This window comes from Terrapene carolina, unplaced genomic scaffold (genome assembly GCF_002925995.2).
Source record: "Terrapene carolina triunguis isolate 2854851 unplaced genomic scaffold, T_m_triunguis-2.0 Scaffold771, whole genome shotgun sequence".
In the NCBI taxonomy this organism is placed as follows: domain Eukaryota; kingdom Metazoa; phylum Chordata; order Testudines; family Emydidae; genus Terrapene; species Terrapene triunguis.
The window spans coordinates 1,152,716-1,174,785 of NW_020665122.1; the positions used below are offsets into that span (position 1 = coordinate 1,152,716).

Genomic DNA, 22,070 nt, shown 5'->3' on the forward strand with positions numbered 1-22,070 from the left:
GAGGTTGAGGCAAATCGACTGGCTGCTGATTACGCGCAGCCAGACACCAGGGTGGTTAGAAGAGCACAGCAGGGCGCGGTGCGCATCAGAGAAGCTTTGAAAACGAGTTTTGTGACTGGCCAGGCTACGGTGTGAAACTTCTGTTTGTTTCTCCTTGATGAACCCTCCGCCCACACCACCCGGTTCACTCTACTTCCCTGTAAACCAACCACCCCACCCTTCCCTCCCCCCTTCGAGCACCGCTTGCAGAGGCAATAAAGTCATTGTTACTTCACATTCATGCATTCTTTATTAATTCATCACACAACTAGGGGGATAATTGCCAAGGTAGCCCGGGATGGGTGGGGGAGGAGGGAAGGAAAAGGACACACTGCAGTTTAAAACTTTAACTCTTATTGAAGGCCAGCCTTCTGATGCTCGGGCAATCATCTGGGGTGGAGTGACTGGGTGGCCGGAGGCCCCCCCACCGTGTTCTTGGGCGTCTGGGTGAGGAGGCAATGGAACTTGGGGAGGAGGGCTGTTGGTTACACAGGGGCTGTAGCGGCGGTCTCTGCTCCTGCTGCCTTTCCTACAGCTTAACCATACGCTGGAGCATATCAGTTTGATGCTCCAGCAGCCGGAGCATCGACTCTTGCCTTCTGTCTGCAAGCTGACGCCACCTATCATCTTCAGCCCGCCACTTGCTCTGTTCATCCCGCGATTCAGCCCGCCACCTCTCCTCTCGTTCATATTGTGCTTTTCTGTAGTCTGACATTGACTGCCTCCACGCATTCTGCTGTGCTCTGTCAGCGTGGGAGGACATCTGGAGCTCTGATAACATATCATCCCGAGTCCGCCGTTTTCTCCTTCTAATCTTCGCTAGCCTCTGTGAAGGAGAAACATTTGCAGCTGGTGGAGGAGAAGGGAGAGATGGTTAAAAAAGACACATTTTAGAGAACAATGGGTACACTCTTTCATGTTAAATTTTGCTGTTCACATTACACAGCACATGTGCTTTCGTTACAAGGTCGCATTTTTCCTCTTATATTGAGGGCCTGCCGGTTTGGTGTGAGAAATCACTCACGCAGTGCCAGGCAACAGATTTCGGCTTGCAGGCAGCCATGGTAAGCCACAGTCTTTTGGCTTTTTTAACCTTCTTAACATGTGGGAATGGTTTCAAACAGTAGCGCCTTCATTTCCCATACAAAGCACCCCTTGGGTTGGCCATTTAAAATGGGTTTGCAATGTAAAAGGAGGGGCTGCGGTTTCTGGGTTAACATGCAGCACAAACCCAACTAACCCCCCCCACACACACCCAATTCTCTGGGATGATCACTTCACCCCTCCCCCCTACTGCGTGGCTAACAGCGGGGAACATTTCTGTTCAACCTAGCAGGAACGGGCACCTCTGAATGTCCCCTTAATAAAATCACCCCATTTCAACCAGGTGACCGTGAATGATATCACTCTCCTGAGGATAACAAAGAGCGATAAGGAATGGATGTTGTCTGCATGCCAGCAAACACCGGGACCATACGCTGCCATGCTTTGTTATGCAATGATTCCAGACTACGTGCTACTGGCCTGGCGTGGTAAAGTGTCCTACCATGGCGGACGGGATAAGGCAGCCCTCCCCAGAAACCTTTTGCAAAGGCTTTGGGAGTACATGAAGGAGAGCTTTCTGGAGATGTCCCTGGAGGATTTCTGCTCCATCCCCATACACGTTAACAGACTTTTCCAGTAGCTGTACTGGCCACGATTGCCAGGGCAAATTAATCATTAAACACGCTTGCTTTTAAACCATGTGTAATATTTACAAAGGTACACTCACCAGAGGTCCCCTGTGTGCCCTCAGGGTCTGGAAGCACGCCTTGGGTGAGTTCGGGGATTACTGGTTCCAGGTCCAGGGTGATAAACATATCCTGGCTGTTGGGGAAACCGGTTTCTCCGCTTCCTTGCTGCTGTGAGCTATCTACATTATCTTCATCCTCATCTTCCTCTTACCCCGAACCCGCTTCCCTGTTGCATGTTTCTCCATTGACGAAGTCATAGCACACGGTTGGGGTAGTGGTGGCTGCACCCCCTAGGATCGCATGCAGCTCCGCGTAGAAGCGGCATGTTTGCGGCTCTGCCCCGGACCTTCTGTTTACCTCTCTGGCTTTGTGGTAGGCTTGTCTTAGTTCCTTAATTTTCATGCGGCACTGCTGTGCGTCCCTGTTATGGCCTCTGTCCTTCATGGCCTTTGAGACTTTTTCTAATATTTTGCCATTTCGTTTACTGCTACGGAGTTCAGCTAGCACTGATTAGTCTCCCCATACGGTGAGCAGATCCCGTACCTCCTGTTCTGTCCATGCTGGAGCTCTTTTGCGATCCTGGGACTCCATCATGGTTACCTGTGCTGATGAGCTCTGCGTGGTCACCTGTGCTCTCCACACTGGGCAAACAGGAAATGAAATTCAAAAGTTCGTGGGGCTTTTCCTGTCTACCTGGTCAGTGCATCTGAGTTGAGAGTGCTGTCCAGAGCGGTCACAATGAAGCACTGTGGGATAGCTCCCGGAGGCCAATACCGTCGAATTCCATCCACACTACCCCAAATCCGACCTGCAAAGGCCGATTTTAGTGCTAATCCCCTCATCGGAGGTGGAGTAAAGAAACCAGTTTAAAGGGCCCTTTAAGTAAAAAAAAAGGGCTTCGTCGTGTGGACGTGTCCAGGCTTAATTCGATTTAATGCTGCTAAATTTGACCTAAACTCATAGTGTAGACCAGGCCTAAGAGTTAGAGATGGGCTTAAATCCTGAAGCTGGAGGTTTAATAGCCACACCAATATTTTTGATTATGATTCATTATGACAACTCTGGCTGTTCTTGATACCCAGCCAATTATCCGACCCCCTTCCCGAGATATAAATATCAAATCCAAATACCCAACCTGCTGGGCTGGAGTCCAAGCCCGGATCCAGTGTATGCCCCTTAATCCCTGTTTTCCTAAGAGCAATAAAGCTCAGATGCACAAGTGTCAGATTAAATTCTACAGCAGTTTATTGAAGGATAAATGCACTTCTACAAGGTTTGGAATGATGCTCAAACCACAAGCAGCGAGTACACGGAGTGGTGAGATTGAATCCACATTGGTTACCGAGTGTGGAACATTGAGCAAATCAACAGTGACAGGTTGATATGTAGCATCACATGAACTAATTGTCATGAGAGCCTGAAACACCCTGTGATTACAAACCCAGCACCTCAGCTCAGTCTGAGCAGGGTGGGTGGTTCCCAGACACTCAGGCAAATCTAAACTCAGCATCAATCAAGCAAATCAGGGGTTAAACGCATCAGCAGTAGCTCAAACCGCAGCTCAGGGTTATCAATTGCAGAGGTGAGAGTCTCATTAACTAGTAAGCCTCTGATACACGTTTAGCAGTTGGAAGTTTCCAAACCCTGTGGGGGTCATATGGATCCCTGCGGGCTGGGGGATCGAGTTTTGCAGCCAGAGCACGTTTGCTGGTTGGTGTCTGTGGTTAAGAATTTCCTTTGCCAAAGCCTGTGTGTTTTGCTTCCCTGCCACATATTCCCCAAGAGGTTAAAATACAAGATCAGAGTTTCCACAGTCGTGTTGGAATTGTGAGGTTGCCATCAAACAACGTGGGGTTCTGAGCCCCTTTCTCAGCCTGGAGGGGGTGGGGGGCGATTTAAAAAATAACAGGAAATGTCCTAGGTTTTTGCAGAGCAGATAAGCTGCCATTAAGCAACAGCCCCAATTGCTCCCTCACTGCATCCACAGCTGATCAATTCATTCCCCTGCAAGCCAGAGCGGCTGGATCTGGCTCACCCAGGCCCTGGCTCCCAGCCCTGGGGAGGGGACCCCGCGGAGAGGAGCTGAATGTCAGGTCTTGCTGTGTCCTGGGCTTTTGCCAGCTGCTGTACCACCATGACATGGAGTGACACTGCCCCCCATCTCCAGTGAGTACCTCTGCTGCACATACCCCTCCAGCTCCCCGAACTGTACCCTCCCTCTAGCTCCCCCTCTCCTTCCCTTCTCCCTCCCCCCAGCTCCCTCATCCCTCTGGCAGCGTGCTCCTTTTGGGAACCTGAAATACAGTAACCCTAAGCTCAGGAGGTCCCAGCACTGGCCCTAGGACATGTGGCCAGCAGCGTCTCACCTCCCAAGGGAGGATCCCAGATAAGAGGTCTGGCCCCAGGAGTGGTTTAGGAGCCCCAGAGTTAGAAACAAGAGTGATGTTGTGGTGGGAGTCTGACATAGACCACCAGACCACGGGGGTGAGGTGGACGAGGTTTTCTTCCGGCAACTAACAGAAGTTACTGGATCACAGGTCCTGGTTCTCATGGGAGACTTCAATCACCCTGATATCTGCTGGGAGAGCAATACAGTGGTGCACAGACAATCTAGGAAGTTTTTGGAAAGTGTAGGAGACAATTTCCTGGTACAAGTGCTGGAGGAACCAACTAGGGGCAGAGCTCTTCTTGACCTGCTGCTTACAAACCGGGAAGAATTAGTAGGATAAGCAAAAGTGGATGGGAACCTGGGAGGCAGTGACCATGAGATGGTCGAGTTCAGGATCCTGACACAAGAAAGAAAGGAGAGCAGCAGAATATGGACCCTGGACTTCAGAAAAGCAGACTTTGATTCCCTCAGGAACTGATGGGCAGGATCCCCTGGGAGAATAACATGAGGGGGAAAAGAGTCCAGGAGAGTTGGCTGTATTTTGAAGAATCCCTATTGAGGTTCAGGAACAAATCATCCCGATCTATAAAAAGAATAGTAAATAAGGTAGGTGACCAGCTTGGCTTAACAGTGAAATCCTTGCTGATATAAACACAAAAAAGAAGCTTACAAGAAGTGGAAGTTTGGACAAATGACCAGGGAGGAGTATAAAAATATTGCTCAAGCATGCAGGAGTGAAATCAGGAAGGCCAAATCACACTTGGAGTTGCAGCTAGCAAGGGATGTTAAGAGTAACAAGAAGGGTTTCTTCAGGTATGTTAACAACAAGAAGAAAGTCAAGGAAAGTGTGGGCCCCTTACTGAATGAGGGAGGCAACCTAGTGACAGAGAATGTGGAAAAAGCTAATGTACTCAATGCTTTTTTTGCCTCTGTATTCACGAACAAGGTCAGCTCCCAGACTGCTGCACTGGGCAGCACAGCATGGGGAGGAGGTGACCAGCCCTCTGTGGAGAAAGAAGTGGTTCGGGAGTATTTAGAAAAGCTGGATGAGCACAAATCCATGGAGCCGGATGCACTGGAGTTGGCAGATGTGATTGCAGAGCCATTGGCCATTATCTTTGAAAACTCATGGCGATCGGAGGAGATCCCGGATGACTGGGAAAAGGCTAATGTAGTGCCCAGCTTTAAAAAAGGGAAGAAAGAGGATCCGGGGAACTACAGGACAGTCAGTCTCACCTCAGTCCCTGGAAAAATAATGGAGCAGGTCTTCAAGGAATCAATTTTGAAGCACTTAGAGGAGAGGAAAGTGATCAGGAACAGTCAGCATCGATTCACCAAGGGCAAGTCATGCCAAGGGTCAGTTCTGGGGCCAGATTTGTTTAATATCTTCATTAATGATCTGGAGGATCTGCATGGACTGCACCCTCAGCAAGTTTGCAGATGACACTAAACTGGGAGGAGTGGTAGATACGCTGGAGGGTAGGGATAGCATACAGAGGGACCTAGACAAATTAGAGGATTGGGCCAAAAGAAATCTGATGAGGTTCAACAAGGACAAGTGCAGAGTCTTGCACTTAGGATGGAAGAATCCCAGGAACTGCTACAGACTAGGGACCAAATGGCTAGGAAGCAGTTCTGCAGAAAAGGACCTAGGGGTGACAGTGGACGAGAAGCTGGATATGAGTTGACAGTGTGCCCTTGTGGCCAAGAAGGCTAATGGCATTTTGGGCTGTATAAGTAGGGGCATTGCTAGCAGATCGAGAGACGTGATCATTCCCCTCTATTCGACATTAGTGAGGCCTTATCTGGAGTACTGTGTCCAGTTTTGGGCCCCACATTACAAGAAGGATGTGGAAAAATTGGAAAGAGTCCAGGGGAGGGCAACAAAAATGATTAGGGGGCTGGAGCACATGAGTTATGAGGAGAGGCTGAGGGAACTGGGATTGTTTAGTCTGCAGAAGAGAGGAATGAGGAGGGATTTGATAGCTGCTTTCAACTACCTGAAAGGGGGTTCCAAAGAGGATGGATCTAGACTGTTCTCAGTGGTACCAGATGAAAACAAGGAGTAATGGTCTCAAGTTGCAGTGGGGGAGGTTTAGGTTGGATATTAGGAAAAACTTTTTCACTAGGAGGGTGGTGAAGCACTGGACTGGGTTCCCTATGGAGGTGGTGGAGTCTCCTTCTTTGGAGGTTTTTAAGGCCCGGCTTGACAAAGCCCTGGTTGGGATGATTTAGTTGGGAATTGGTCCTGCTTTGAGCAGGGGGTTGGACTAAATGACCTCCTGAGGTCCCTTCCAACCCTGATATTCTATGATTCTATGAAACTAGTGGACTAGTCCCAGATCTGGCACCCCCCTGATCAACTTGGCTATGCCGACATAACCCCAGTGTAGACACAGCTATGATGATGGAAGAAACCATCACTCAGGGAAGTGGGGTTCCTACAGCGATGGAAAAACCCTTTCCTTGTGCATAGGCTGCAACTACGTTTCTATGCTGACATAGCTACGGCAATGTAGCTACGCTGATAGACAGTTTCCATAGTGCAGACAGCCCCGTAGGCCATGTCTGCACTCTGGGTAGTCCCGTACTGCAGCTGTAGTGACATAGTATAGACACTTCCTACATCAACGAAAGGGGATTTTCCATTGATGTTGTTAATCCTCCTTTCCAAGAGACAGGAGCTAGGTGGACAGAAGAATTCTTCCATTGATCTAGCCACATCTACGCCAGGGGCTAGGTGACCTATCTATGGTGCTCAGGGTCTGTGTGTGACATTTTTCACAGCCCTGTGCAACGTGGCTAGGTTGATCTAATTGTTAAGTGTAGGTCAGGCCATAGTGGTGCTGAGAATTCACACCTCTGCCCGGTGCTATTAGTGACACAGGAGAGGAGCGTGTGTTTAATAAAGTATTTCATCAGACAGTGTCCCCTTAAGCTTTTCCATCCTATGGGATGATTAACAGACATGGCAGAAGCTGAGAATTTTACCCCAGTTGTGTCTGGTTCCAGCCTGGTTAAAAATGATCTTAAATCTTAGTCAGTCTTTCTCTCGTCTGTCACATTATATGTGAGAAGGAAGGAAACATCACCTCCTCTCTACTCAGATCCAGTCTCCACTAGACCTGGGGTTGGTGTCAGACCTGTTGCTCCTTTCTGGTTTCTCACCTGGGGCGATACACGTCTACACTGCATTGTAAGTCTGTAAGTCCCGAGCTTGTGGACTCGGTGTTTCCAAGCCTGCGCGTGAGTGTCTACATTTCACTGGAAACCTGGGTTTACAAGTGTTGGACCCAGATATTGGGGCTCTACTAGCACGTCCGCACTGCAGCACACAGAGCTTCTGATTTGGGTCTGAAGCTTGAGTTGCGTCCACACTGCCGAATGACAGGGCTTGGACATGAGTCTCAGTGGGACTCAGGCTATGATCCACCCTCCCAGCAGACTCCTAGAACCTGTTCCTGCGTGCTCACTGACCCGAGTCTAACTGATTTGGCTGTGGAAGGAAGTGGGTCTGAGGATCAAACCCGAGTCGGAGTCCACGCTTAGTGTGCAGTGCAGACAGACCCTAGAGAGACCCACTGAGGAGGGACTGGCTGAGAGAGAGCCAGGAAGCAGGAGCAGCAGAACTGCCAGAGACCCCTGGGAGGAGAGGCTGTGAAAGTCGGCAGTGGAAGGCTGAGCTGAAAAATGGTTTTGTCTCTTGGTTTGTTTACATTTGGGACAATCAAACTGCAGAAAGGAGACCAGGGCTGTGGCAGTTTATCCTGGGAAGCTGGGGAGAAGCTCTGCCTTGGGACACTCTTATTGGTTATTCTCTGCTCCCTCCAAAGCCTTTTTCAGGACTCGTAGAGCATCTTCTGCAACTTCATCCAAAAATGTATGTAGCACTTCATAGGTGACACTGTACGATCTCTTTGCCGCTATCCCAGTGCCAATCAGTGGTATCACGCTGATAAAATATTTAACTGTCATCATACGTTCCCCTGTAGCCTCTCTGAGCCGCTTCAAAGCCTCTTCTCTTGTTATATCTTTGGCCAGAGGGGACTTTATTACACACTTCAGCTCATCAGCAGACATCCGAACTTGTTTAGCAAGTGATTCGAGGGAATCATCATCCAGGCCAAAGGACTTGCAATACTCTCTCATGTTTTCCACCAAGATCTTGACATCGCACTTAACCGAGAGAAATGGGAGAGGAACAGCAGCGATACTACACGACTTCAGGGCTTGTTTCCAGATCTGTTCCTGCAGGGCCTTCTGTTTCTCTTTCAAGATTTTTTCAGACGTACGGGGCAGGGCACAGATGAGAACATGTCTCTTGTGAGTTTTGAGGTCTTTCGCCAAAGTCTCCTGCAGTTGGGGATAATCGTACTTGTGAAAGTCCCATCTTGACACTAGGAAAACCTGTGGGGAGATGATCCCTGCTTTTTGTAGCTGCTCCATGCAGTCACTTCTGATTGTCGCTAGAGTTTTCTCCTCTTTGAAATCTCTTTTTCTTCGTTCATTAGACAAGTCCATATCCACCTTGGAGCGAACAAAGTAAAACTTCTTCTCCATGCTGTTGATTTCTTTGGCAAGGTTGGTATCAGCCTCTGTGAAGCGCTCAGCTGAGATGATGATGAAGAAATCATAACGATCAAATTTCATATCTTTTATGTATTTTTCTGCTGGACACTTCATTGTTCCGATCCCAGGAAGGTCCCACATAGTGACATTTGGGTGCATGTGATGGGGATAAGCAGTTGGCAAACTGGTTGTTTCTATCACCCCAGTCTTAGCTGCACCACTGTCATCATCATTCAGGCTTCTTATGGCATTGATGAAAGACGACTTCCCAGAGCCTGAGTTCCCTGTGATGGCGATGTCGAGCTTGGTATTTCTTAACGTGTCAACAGACATGTTCACCACAGAAATGGCTTCTGAGAAGTTCCCAGCTTTGACAGCAGTCTGGAATTTTTCAGTTTCCTCCTCAGACAAACCGGGCAGTTTACTGCTCCATTTTGAAAAGAAACCATCTGAGTGAGTTTTTGAATCTTCCGTTATCCTCAGAAAAGAAACACAAATTCCAGTCAGGGTTAGGGGTTTTCCCTCCCAACAGTCAGAGCCATAGAAACAGAGTTGAAGGCCAGAAGAGACCCCCCAGATCACCTAGTCTGACCTGCTGTATGTCACAGGCCACTCACAGCCCCCAGCACCCACACTAAACCCAACAACCAAAGTGAGACCAAAGCATTGCCGCCCTCAGAAGCCTGAATTATTGCATTCCACAGGAAGGGAACAGGGGGCACCGAGCTGCACCAGTGCCCGGGGCCACTGGAGTAGCAAGGAACTGATTCAATGAGAGAGACCCAGCAAAAAGAGATGTCCTTGTATCCATGTAACAGAGTCACAGGGCTGGCAGGAAAGGAGCTATTGCTCACAACTTGCAATAAATAAATAAAATAATCTAGAGTTAAAATAAAGTGTTTAGAATGCCCAAAGGAGAAAGATTCATTTCTGCATACATGTGCCACTAGTGGGTGCTGTGCTGGATGGAGCAGGGTGGAGGCTGTCCCCTGGCAGGCAGGGCTGGCCCCGATGCCCCAGCACATCGTTAAGGGGTCCTGTGGTGCCAGGAAAAGCCTGAGAAAAAACTGCAACAGTTCACTTTTAAGTTTCTGAAATCACAGGAAATCTGCCTTCCCTCCCAGTAACTGAACACGTGATTTCACATCCCTTAAATGTTAATTTTCTTGAGTCTGTGCATTTGGACTCGGAGAACAGCCTGGAGTAGGGTGACCATATTTCCCAAAAGGAAAACCGGATACCGTGGGGGCTCACCCAAGCCCACTCTGCATGGAGCTGACCTGAGCCGCTCACCCAAGCCCCACAACCACGCTCACCCAAAACACCCCTCTGCGGGGCTGGCCTCAGGACACCCCCGCACAGACACAGGGGATGGCCTGAGCCGCCTGACATCACAGCTTGTCTGAGCCCCGCCCTGAGGGCTGGTGTTGCTCCCTGCACCCACCCCCATGTTTCCCCAAACCATGTGGGCTGGTGGGGGGACTGAGCAGTTGGAAAGGGCAAATGGGACAAATACACAGTTTTGGAAAAAAAATCAGGAGAGAGGGACAGGGCTTTAAAAGGGGACTGTCCTGGCTAAACTGGGACATATGGTCACCCAAGCATGGAGAAACCTTTGCCCTCACTCCTCTCCCTCCTCCCTTATGTAAGAATGGACAGACTGGGTCAGACCAAAGGTCCATCTAGCCCAGTGTCCTGTCTTCCAACAGTGGCCAGTGCCAGGTGCCCCAGAGGGAATGAACAGAACAGGTACTTAGCAAGTAGCATTGGTGGGTCAGTGGTAGAATTCTTGCCTACCACACGGGAGGCCTGGGTTTGATTCCTGGCCAATGCACAGACTCACGCTTTGTAGGGCCCTCATAGCTCAGTGGTTTGAGCATTAGCCTGCTAAACCCAGGGTTGTGAGTTCAATCCTTGAAGGGGCCACTTAAGGATTTGGGGCAAAATCAGTACTTGGTCCTGCTAGTAAAGACAGGAGGCTGGACTTTCAGGGTCCCTTCCAGTTCTATGAGATAGGTGTATATCTCCATATTTAAGCAATCCATCCCCTGTCACCCTTTCCCAGCTTTGGCAAACAGAGGCTAGGGATGCCATTTATGGACCTATCCTCCATGAACTTATCTAGTTCTTTTTTGAACCATGTTATAGTCTTGGCCTTCACAACATCCTGTGGCAAAGTTCCACAAGTTGATTGTGCGTTGTGTGAAGAAATACTTCCTTTTGTTTGTTTTAAACCTACTGCCCAATAATTTCATCTGCTGATCCCCTAGTTCTTGTGTTATGAGAAGGAGTAAATAACACTTCCTTATTTACTTTCACCACACCAGTCATGATTTTATAGACTTCTATCATATCCTCATATCTCTTTTCCAAGCTGAAAAGTCTCAGTGTTATTAATCTCTCCTCATATGGCAGCTATTCCGTACCCCTAATAATTTTTGTTGCCCTTTTCTGAACCTTTTCCAATTCTGATATGTCTTTTTTGAGATGGGGTGACCAGATCTGCATGCAATATTCAAGATGTGGGCATATCATGGATTTACATAGAGGCAATATGATATTTTCTGTCTTATTATCTATCTCTTTCTTAATGATTCCCATCATTCTGTTTGCTTTTTTGATGGCCGCTGCACATTGACTGAATGTTTTCAGTGAACTATCCACAGTGACTCCCAGATCTCTTTCTAGAATGGCAACAGCTAATTTAGACCCCATCATTGTATATGTATAGTTAGGATTATGTTTTCCAATGTGCATTACTTTGCATCTATCAACACAGAATTTCATCCACCATTTTGTTTCCTAGTCACCCAGTTTTGTGAGATCCCTTTGTAGCTCTTCGCAGTCTGCCTCGGACTTAACTATCTAGAGTACTTTTGTATCATCTGCAAACTTCACCTCCTCTCTGGTTGCCCCCTGTAGCCTATAGGACTAACCTGCTTGGTTGTGTATATATATATTTTTTTTTCTTATATTTTAAGTATTTGGTTTATTGTAATGGATTTATAGATTTATATTAAAGTAAGTTTGGCTGTAATGCAAGAGACCTACAGGCCATATCCTGTATGTTAAGCTAAGGCAAAGTTAGCATATCTATATTAAGACCTTTTATTCAGAAAGCAAGGTTGGCCTATATCTTGTTACCTAAATAGATGAGTACCCACGCCTATGTCTATGACCTTTTATCTAGACCAATAGACAATGGAGAATGGGATAGGTTTTTTTTTTCAATTTTTAAACCCACAGACTTAACAGGTACACTACAAGTAAAGAACTGAAATAACTAAAGAAGAGAAACAATATATGTGCATATGTACATGTCTTCAATACGCACAAACATACTAGCCTATGGAGTAAGCGTACCCTAACAGTTTATGGGTGAGGAATTAAATTTGGGCATAGGAAGAAGGATTTCCGGCACTTTGCCCTATAAAAGAGATGACCCACCTCGATAGAGTACTCCATTCTCATTTACTCCGCTCTATCGTTCTGACTTACATTCTATTTCTACTCTCTCTCTCTCTCTATTCTACTACTATTAGTAGGCTGTACTTGTTCTTCTTAAACTTTAAGTTTCAAGGGAACTAGGCTAAGCTTGGTTTCCCTAAGTTTTATTCTTAGTTTTGTTTATTAGGTTTTGATTTTAAGTTTAAGTTAGTCAAGTAAACCCTAATTTAGTTTTGATAGCTCTTAGCATTAGATTTTTCTAAGCACTGCATCCCTCACTCAAAAATTGAGAAACCTGAACTGCAAGGCTGGTCCTCTGTCTCTTACCACCAGGTTATCAAGGAAGGGTGTGAGTATATTAACCAAAGCTTTGTTGCATATAATACTATATTAGCATATGTATCTTTTGAATAGCAGTAATGCAATTGTAACTTTGTAACTCTGGGTATTTTACCATTTACTTACTATTATTGATTTTAATAAAAAGTCTTTATGACTATATCTGTCTCAGTGTGAGCTTCCTGTCATACCCCCGAGGGTCCTTTATAAATTCTGTGGAGCCTGATTCAGGACAAGAACATTTATCTTCTGATCAAACAGATTGGCGAGCCTAAGACCCATAGTAATTAATATTAATAATTAATTGTGATTAATGTTATTAATAAATTAAATTAAATTAAAATTATATAAGAATTAAATTAATGAAATAAATTAATATTATCATTACACCCTAAATCAGGCTACAGACTGGCGAGCCAAGCAGGAGTTTCGAGGAGTGTGTGACAGGAATTTTCAGGGATTCCAGGCATCCTTAGACCCCTGAGAATCTCACCTGAGACATAAGTAAAGAGTTAAGGTTAAAAGAGTTAGAGAGCAAGATTGTGTGTCTTACTCACTCTTAAGAACACAGGAACCTGATTTCCTGTGGCTGCGGCTTGGCAGCAAGCCCAGTATTTCCTGTTCTGTATTGTGGTTTGACTTTAAGTTTTACTTTAGAAGTTTTGAATTTAATCTTGCAAGATAAAAAGTAATATTTAAAGTAATAGTGTTATTATTTAAAAAGTGATATTATTTAATGTGATACACACGTTTAAGGGGCTTTGCCAAAGGTTGAAGTTGTAATAAATGGCGCCCCCACCCCTCTATCATTTTCTTGGGAGTTATTGAACTAGCTGTAAAACCAGTTTGGGGTATTATTTCCTGTTGTTTCTCTGAAGGGATGCCTTCAGTTACAGAGTAAAACAGCAGTGTGTTCATTATAGTTTATTACATAAGCTAGTGAATTGTTATAATTCAAATGAGTTCTATGTTCGTGTTAAGGTGAGTGGAGCAAGGGCAAGTGAAGAATCTGTTGGAGTTACCAGCAGTCTGGCTTTAGATAACTTTGCCAGAAAATACATTCAGAAACATGGAGGAGGCTTAGGACAGCTAAGGAATAGCGAGATGATATCTAAGCATTGTAACCCATAGGGTTCTATGAGCGATGTATTTGATGTAGAAATGAAGCAGAAAAAAAGAAAGGCTAAAATGGAGAAGAAAATAGCTTCTGATCAAACAGATTGGCGAGCCTAAGACCCATACTAAGTAATATTAATAATTAATTATGATTACTTTTATTAACATATTAAATTAAATTAAATTAAAATTAATTATGAATTAAATTAATGTATTAAATTAATATTATCAGTACACCCTAAATCAGGCTACACCCCTTATCCAGATCATTTATGAATATGTTGAATAGGACTGGTCCCAATACAGATCCCTGGGGGACACCACTATTTACCTGTCTCCCTTCTGAAAACTGACCATTTATACCTACCCTTCGTTTCTTATCTTTTAGGTAGTTACTTTTCCATGAAAGGGCCTTCTCTCTTATCCCATGACAGCTTACTTTGCTTAATAGCCTTTGGTGAGGGACCTTGTCAAATGCTTTCTGAAAATCTAAGTACACTATATCCACTGGATCCCCCTTGTTTACATGCTTTTTGACCCCTTCAAGGAGTTCTCTTAGATTGGTGAGGCATAATTTCCCTTTGGTTTCAACCAGTTTTCCCAGTACTGAAGTCAGGCTTACCAGCCTGTAATTGCTAGTATCACCTCTTGGGCCTTTTTAAAAAAAATTGGCATCACATTAGCTATCCTCCAGACATCTGGTACAGAAGCTGATTTAAATTATAGGTTATATATCACAGTTAGTAGTTCTGCAATTTCACATTCATGTTCCTTCAGAACACTTGGGTGAATACCATCTGTTTCCGGTCCTGGTTGAAAACCTCCTCTATTGACACCTCAATCTGGGACAGTTCCTCAGATTTGTCACCTTAAAAGAATGGCTTAGGTTTGGAAAACTACTTCACATCCTCAGCCGTGAAGACTGATGTAAAGAATTCATTTAGTTTCTTCACAATAACCTTATCATAGCCCCCTCCTACCTGCATACAGCCTACTGGGGCTGGTGTCGCCCAGTGCTGGGGGGGCTCTGGCACTGGAGCCGTACTGCGCTGTGTTCCGGGGGGGGGGGGGGGAGGCCGCTTGGGGGGGGGGGTTCTAGCTCCACACCAATCCTGCGGCGGGGCGGGGGGGTGTCTCTTCCATGCTTTGGGTCTCTCCTTACAGCCAGCTGTCCGGATCTCTCTCCCAGCAGTGTGACTCCCAAACTGGTGTCTGCCCAGTAAATCCCACATCATAGTCCAGGAATGCCTTGGTGTCCAGGTGCCAAAGGGCACACCCCAAATCACTGACAGATTGGCCCTTTCCTTGTCTGCTTGGTTCCACTCAGGATGCAATCCAGAGATCGCCATGGGGCACCCCTGACAGAGGCATGTTCCCTGTGGTGCCATTTGTCAGTCCTTCAATCCCCTCCTGGGCTTTGTCTGGGAGCAGCAGGCCAAAGAAATCCAGCTTGGCAGCCTCACCCCAGCCATTTACTTGGGCAGCTCACACAGACAGGCTGATTCAGCCGGCCCAGCCCTGGCCATCCCCAGTATGAGCTCCGGGCATGAAGCCGGGTGGCCACATCTCTCCACCTGCACTGCCCTATTTCTGCTCTCAGAGCTCAGAGGAACACTTTGATTGTCAGGGTTGGTCATTTCGGTCCACCAAGCAGCCCTCGCACCTGCAGTAACTGCCCCTTAAGCCTTGCCAGCCAAATTTGCATCCAGCATCCCACCTTGGACACCAGGGTAATTACTGTGGTTCCCCAAGTACATCAGACCCCTAGGGCGCTGGTAGCATACCACGTTACCACAACTCAGATGCCAGCACTGTAGGTGCTTTACCAGCTAGGCCTTGTCAATGCGAGCCCTGCTGGCATGGGTGGTGGGTGAATGGCTGGCTTGGGGAGGCTAGTCCCCCAGCCCCGCCCCTGCTGCCCAAGACACCGCCCCTTCCATACCCACGGAACCCAAGTGGCAAACAAAGCTCTGCACACGGTCATGGCAAACAGCTATTACTCTGGACACCCTCCATCTAGCCTGTGAATTCCTGGTAGCAGAAGACGCCTCCCCAGAAGCCCTAATCAGGCCTGATTTCCTCAGACAGTATAAGGCCGACCTCAGTTTCAAGAAAGGCATCTGTACTGTCAAGCAGAAACAGTTTGCCATGACACCTGTTGGGGGGAAATAGAGGTGCGAGAGGAGAACGTGATGCTGCCCCCTAGGAGCAAGATGGGTGAAAGGGGACCCGACAGAAGGGCTGGAAGGCATGCTGGAACCCCGACCACTAGGCTGAAGTGATTTCCTGCTGGCCCAGGCCTCGGGCAAAAGTACCCCTGGCTGTGTCCCAGTGAGAGTTTCCAATGTGACAGCAGAAGCCCAAGTCATGTACCAGGGCATGGGGTTTGGTGCATCCCCCCAGAGGTGACTGTACCCAGAGGCGATGACCGAAGCACAAGCAGTGCTGCAAGGCACTGAGAAAAGAGGGAATCGCCATGACAGACTGAACATGGGACTGAAACACGCATGGGAAAGAGATATCAGAGGGGTAGCCGTGTTAGTCTGAATCTGTAAAAAGCAACAAAGGGTCCTGTGGCACCTTTAAGACTAACAGAAGTATTGGAGCATAAGCTTCCGTGGGTAAGAACCGCACTTCTTCAGATGCAAGTAATGGAAATTTCCAGAGGCAGGTATAAATCAGTGTGGAGATAACGAGGTTAGTTCAATCAGGGAGGGTGAGGTGCTCTGCTAGTAGTTGAGGTGTGAACACCAAGGGAGGAGAAACTGCTTCTGTCGTTGGATAGCCATTCACAGTCTTTGTTTAATCCTGATCTGATGGTGTCAAATTTGCAAATGAACTGGAGCTCAGCAGTTTCTCTTTGGAGTCTGGTCCTGAAGTTTTTTTGCTGTAAGATGGCTACCTTTACATCTGCTATTGTGTGGCCAGGGAGGTTGAAGTGTTCTCCTACAGGTTTTTGTATATTGCCATTCCTGATATCTGACTTGTGTCCATTTATCCTCTTGCGTAGTGACTGTCCAGTCTGGCCAATGTACATAGCAGAGGGGCATTGCTGGCATATGATGGCATATATAACATTGGTGGACATGCAGGTGAATGAGCCGGTGATGTTGTAGCTGATCTGGTTAGGTCCTGTGATAGTGTTGCTGGTGTAGATATGTGGGCAGAGTTGGCATCGAGGTTTGTTGCATGGGTTGGTTCCTGAGTTAGAGTTGTTATGGTGCGGTGCGTGGTTGCTGGTGAGAATATGCTTAAGGTTGGCGGGTTGTCTGTGGGCAAGGACTGGCCTGCCTCCCAAGGTCTGTGAAAGTGAGGGATCATTGTCCAGGATGGGTTGTAGATCACTGATGATGCGTTGGAGAGGTTTAAGCTGAGGACTGTAGGTGATGGCCAGTGGAGTTCTGTTGGTTTCTTTTTTGGGCCTGTCTTGTAGCAGGAGGCTTCTGGGTACATGTCTGGCTCTGTTGATTTGTTTCTCTATTTCCTTGTGTGGGTATTGTAGTTTTGAGAATGCTTGGTGAAGATCTTGTAGGTGTTGGTCTCTGTCTGAGGGGTTGGAGCAGATGCGGTTGTACCTCAGCGCTTGGCTGTAGACGATGGATCGTGTGGTGTGTCTGGGTGGAAGCTGGAGGCATGAAGGTAGGCGTAGCGGTCGGTGGGTTTTCGGTATAGGGTGGTGTTAACGTGGCCATCGCTTATTTGTACTGTGGTGTCTAGGAAGTGGACCTCCCATGTAGATTTGTCCAGGCTGAGGTTGATGGTGGGGTGGAAGCTGTTGAAATCATGGTGGAATTCTTCCAGGGTCTCCTTCCCATGGGTCCAGATGATGAAGATGTCATCAATGTAGCGTAGGTAGAGAAGGGGCGTGAGTGGACGAGAGCTGAGGAAGCGTTGTTCCAGGTCAGCCATAAAAATGTTGGCATATTGTGGGGCCATGCGGGTGCCCATAGCGGTGCCACTGGTCTGGAGGTATATATTGTCACCAAATTTGAAATAATTGTGCGTGAGGATAAAGTCACAGAGCTCAGCAACAAGCTGTGCTGTGTCATCATCAGGGATACTGTTCCTGACAGCTTGTATTCCATCTGTGTGTGTGATGTTTGTGTAGAGAGCCTCTACATCCATGGTGGCTAGGATGGTGTTTTCTGGGAGGTCACCAATGCATTGTAGTTTTCTCAGGAAATCAGTGGTGTCACGGAGATAGCTGGGAGTGCTGGTGGCGTAGGGTCTGAGTAGAGAGTCCACATATCCAGACAGTCCTTCAGTGAGAGTGCCAATGCCCGAGATGATGGGGCATCCAGGATTTCCAGGTTTGTGGATCTTGGGTAGTAGATAGAATAACCCCGGTCGGGGCTCTAAGGGTATGTTGATTTGTTCCTGTGTTAGTGTAGGGAGTGTCCTGAGTAGATGGTGCAGTTTCCTAGTGTATTCCTCAGTGGGATCTGAGGAAAGTGGCCTGTAGAATTTGGTATTGGAGAGTTGTCTGGCAGCCTCCTTCTGATAGTCAGACCTGTTCATGATGACAACAGCACCTCCTTTATCAGCCTCTTTGATGATAATGTCAGGGTGGTTTCTGAGGCTGTGGATGGCATTGCATTCTGCACGACTTAGGTTATGAGGCAAGCGATGTTGTTTTTCCACAATTTCTGCCTGTGCACGTCAGCGGAAGCATTCTATGTATAGGTCCAGACTATCATTTCGACCCCCAGGAGGAGGCCATGTGGAGTTCTTCTTCCTGTGTTGTTGGTGGGAGGGTATCTGTGTATCAGTGCGCTGTTCAGTGTTATCTTGAAAGTATTCTTTGAGTCGGAGGCGGCAAAAGTAGGCTTCCAGATCACCGCAGAACTGTATCATGTTCGTGGGGGTGCTGGGGCAAAAAGAGAGTCCCCAAGATAGGACAGACTCTTCTGCTGCGTTGAGTGTGTAGCTGGATAAATTGACGATATTGCTGGGTGAGTTAAGGGTACCCCTGTTGTGGCCCCATGTGGCAGGTAGGATTTTAGACAGCTTACGGTCCTTTTTCCTTTGTAGAGCGGTGAAGTGTGTAATGTAGATCTCCTGTCTTATTTTAGTAAAGTCCATTTGTGTGGAGGGTTGGTTATCTATGAAAGTCTCCAGGTTGGAGAGCTCTTTCTTGATGTTTTTCTGTTTGCTGTATAGGATGCTGATCAGGTGGTTCTCAGTTTCTTTGATAGATTGGGAGCTTATGCTCCCAATACTTCTGTTAGTCTTAAAGGTGCCACAAGACCCTCTGTTGCTTTTTATGGGAAAGAGAAACTCTTGGGCAGGAGCTGGGCTGAGGAGGAGGAATCTGTTCCCTGGGGAATAGTAGGCAGCCTGGAACCTGTCGGGAAATTACCTTGATGTCCTCTTCTCTTGGGACCATGACCTGGTGTGCACAGGATTGACAGAGCACCGGCTCGAGACTGGAGATGCGTGATCTGTGGCACTGGAACCATCTTGGATTCCCTTCCGCCACATGGCAGAGTTACGCAAATAACTGCAACAAATGGTAGGGAGAGGTCCCGTTTGCATTGAATGACGTTACCACAAGGGATGCATATTCCTTTCCTAGGACTGACAACACTCTAGACTTGTGGGGAACGTCCTGCTTATTCTCCTCTCTGAACTTGACCAGTGGCTCCTGCAAGTAGAAGTGGAGGTGCACTCCAATGATGGACTGAAGATGACATTAACAGTGTGAGAATAAAAGTATGGCCATACGGTTTGAGACCAAAAGTCCATCTAGCCCTGTATCCTGTCTTCCGACAGTGGCCAATGCTTCAGAGGGAATGAACTGAACAGGTAATCATCAAGTGATCCATCCCCTGTCCCCTCTTTCCCAGCTTCTGGGAAACAGAGGCTAGGGACACCATCCCTGCCCATCCTGGCTAACAGCCTTTGATGGACTTAACCGCCATGAATGTATCTAGTTCTTTTTTGAACCCTGTTATAGTCTTGGCCTTCACAACATCCTCTGGCAAGGAGTTCCACAGGTTGAGTGTGTGTTGTGTGAAGAAATACTTCCTTTGTTTGTTTTAAACCTGCTGCCTATTAATTTCATTTGGTGACTCCTTCTGCCCAAGACCCCGCCCTTTCCATACCCACCGGAACCCAGTCCCCATTGTGGCCGCTGGACCCAGCCTCACACCCCCAGTTGCCCCCCCACACTGTGGCCTCTGGTCCTTGCCCAAGGCTAGCGTGCAATCTTGTGCCCCTCTCGAGCCAGGCACCCTTGCAGCCCCAGCTCCCCCCCAGCCCAGGAGCATCGGGTGGCCCGAGCCTTCCTGGCCTAACCCATGGCTGCCCCACGATAAGCCCCCTGTGGTGATAAGGCCCCGTCTCTGCCCCAGGCCCCGCCCCCACACAACCCCTTCTCCGAAGCCCCCACCCTCACCCTACCTCTTCCTGCCCAGTTCTGCCCTTCTCCTGAGCATGCCCTGTTCCCGCTCCTCCCCCTACCCTTCAGTGCCTCCTGTATGCTGGGGAACAGCTGATCATGGTGGGTGGGAGGCGCTGGGGAGGTGGGAGGGGGAGGAGTTGTTCAGCGGGGCAGCAAGCAGGTGGGAGGCACTTGGGTAGGAGAGGAGGAGCTGGCTGCCGGTGGGTGCTGAGCACCCACTCATTTTTTTTCCATGTGTGCTCCGACCCTGGAACATCCACGGAGTCGGCACCTATGGCTACAGGAGAAGAGGGCCCAGCCCCCAGGACACAGGAGATAGTGTCCCAGTGAGAGTTTCCAATAGGACAGCAGAAGCCCAAGTCATGTACCAGGGCATGGGGTTCGGTGCATCCCCCCAGAGGTGACTGTGTACCCAGAGGCGGTGACCGAAGTACCAGCAGTGCTGCAAGGCACTGAGAAAAGAGTGAATCACCATGACAGACTGAACATGGGACTGAAACACCCTTGGGAGAGAGAAGCTCTTGGGCAGGAGCTGGGCTGAGGAGCAGGAATCTGTTACCTGGGAAATGGTAGGCAGCCTGGAACCTGTCGGGAAATTACCTTGATTTCTTCTCCTCTTGGAACGATGACCTGGCATGCACAGGGTTGACAGAGCACCGGCTCGAGAATGGTGATGCGTGATCAGTGGCACTGGAACCATCTTGGCTCCCCTTCCATGAAATGGCAGAGTTACGCAAATAACTGCAACAAATGGTAGAGAGAGGCCCCGTTTGGTGTTGAATGACATTACCATGAGGGATGCATATCCCTTTCCTAGGATTGACGACACTCTAGACTTGTGGGGAAAGCCTGCTTATTCTCCTCCCTGGACTTGACCAGCGGCTCCTGCAAGTAGAAGTGGAGGTGCACTCCAATGATGGACTGACGATGGCATTAACACCGTGAGAATATAAGAACGGCCATACGAGTTGAGACCAAAAGTCCATCTAGCCCTGTATCCTGTCTTCCGACAGTGGCCAATGCTTCAGAGAGAATGAACAGAACAGGTAATCATCAACTGATACATGCCCTGTCCCACCTGCCCAGCTTCTGGGAAACAGAGGCTAGGGCCCCGCTTACCCCTGCTCATCCCAGGCCAGGCCCCCTCCTACCTGCATAGAGCCTGCTGGGGCTGGTGTCGCCCAGCGCTCAGGGGGCTCTGGGGTTGGGGCCGTACTGCGGCGTGCTCCGGGGGGGAGTGAGGTGGCTTGGCGGGGTGCTGGGGCTGGTGGCTCGGCTGGGGGGGTGGCCGCAGGGGGTTTTGGGTGGGCCAACCGTGGGTTGACCTGGAGGAAGCCAGTGGCTATGCCTGTAGCATCTATGAGGCTAGTTCTAGCTCCACACCAATCCTGCAGAGAGGGGGTCTTTTCCATGCTTTCAGTCTCTCTTTACAGCGAGCTGTCCGGATCTCTCTGCCCAGTAAATCCCACATCATAGTCCAGGAATGCCTTGGTGTCTAGGTGCCAAAGGGCACACCCCAAATCACTGACAGATTCTCACTTTCCTTGTCTGTTTGGTTCCACTCAGGATCCAATCCAGAGGTCGCCGTGGGGCACCCCTGACAGAGGCATATTACCTGTGGTACCATGTTTCCGTCCTTCAAACCCCTCCTTGGCTTTGCCTTGGAGCAGCAGGCTAAGGAAATCCAGCTTGGCAGCCTCACCCCAGCCATTTACTTGGACAACTCACACAGACAGATTGCTTCAGCCGGCCCAGCCCTGGCCATCCCCAATATGAGCTCCGGGCATGAAGCCGGGTGGCCACATCTCTCCACCTGCACTGCCCTATTTCTGCTCTCGGAGCTCAGGGGAACACTTTGATTGTCAGGGTTGGTCATTTCCGGCCACCAAGCAGCCCTCGCACCTGCACTACCTGCCCCTTAAGCCTTGCCAGCCAAATCTACCAGCCGGCATCCTACCTTGGACACCAGGGTAATTACTGTGGTTCCCCAAGTACATCAGACCCCTAGGGCACTGGTAGCATGCCAGGTTACCAT

At 48.4% G+C, this 22,070-nt stretch overlaps 1 protein-coding gene across 1 annotated transcript in view; it reads right to left on the reverse strand.

The window, feature by feature from the left end:
• Positions 1 to 7,965: 7,965 nt before the first annotated feature.
• LOC112125490 (interferon-inducible GTPase 5-like) overlaps positions 7,966 to 22,070 on the reverse strand; it is a 30,176-nt gene continuing 16,071 nt past the window's right edge. The window contains exon 2 of the mRNA XM_024223891.2: positions 7,966 to 9,208. Within this exon, the coding sequence (XP_024079659.1) occupies positions 7,966 to 9,208 (1,243 nt within the window). The remainder of the gene's footprint in view (positions 9,209 to 22,070) is intronic.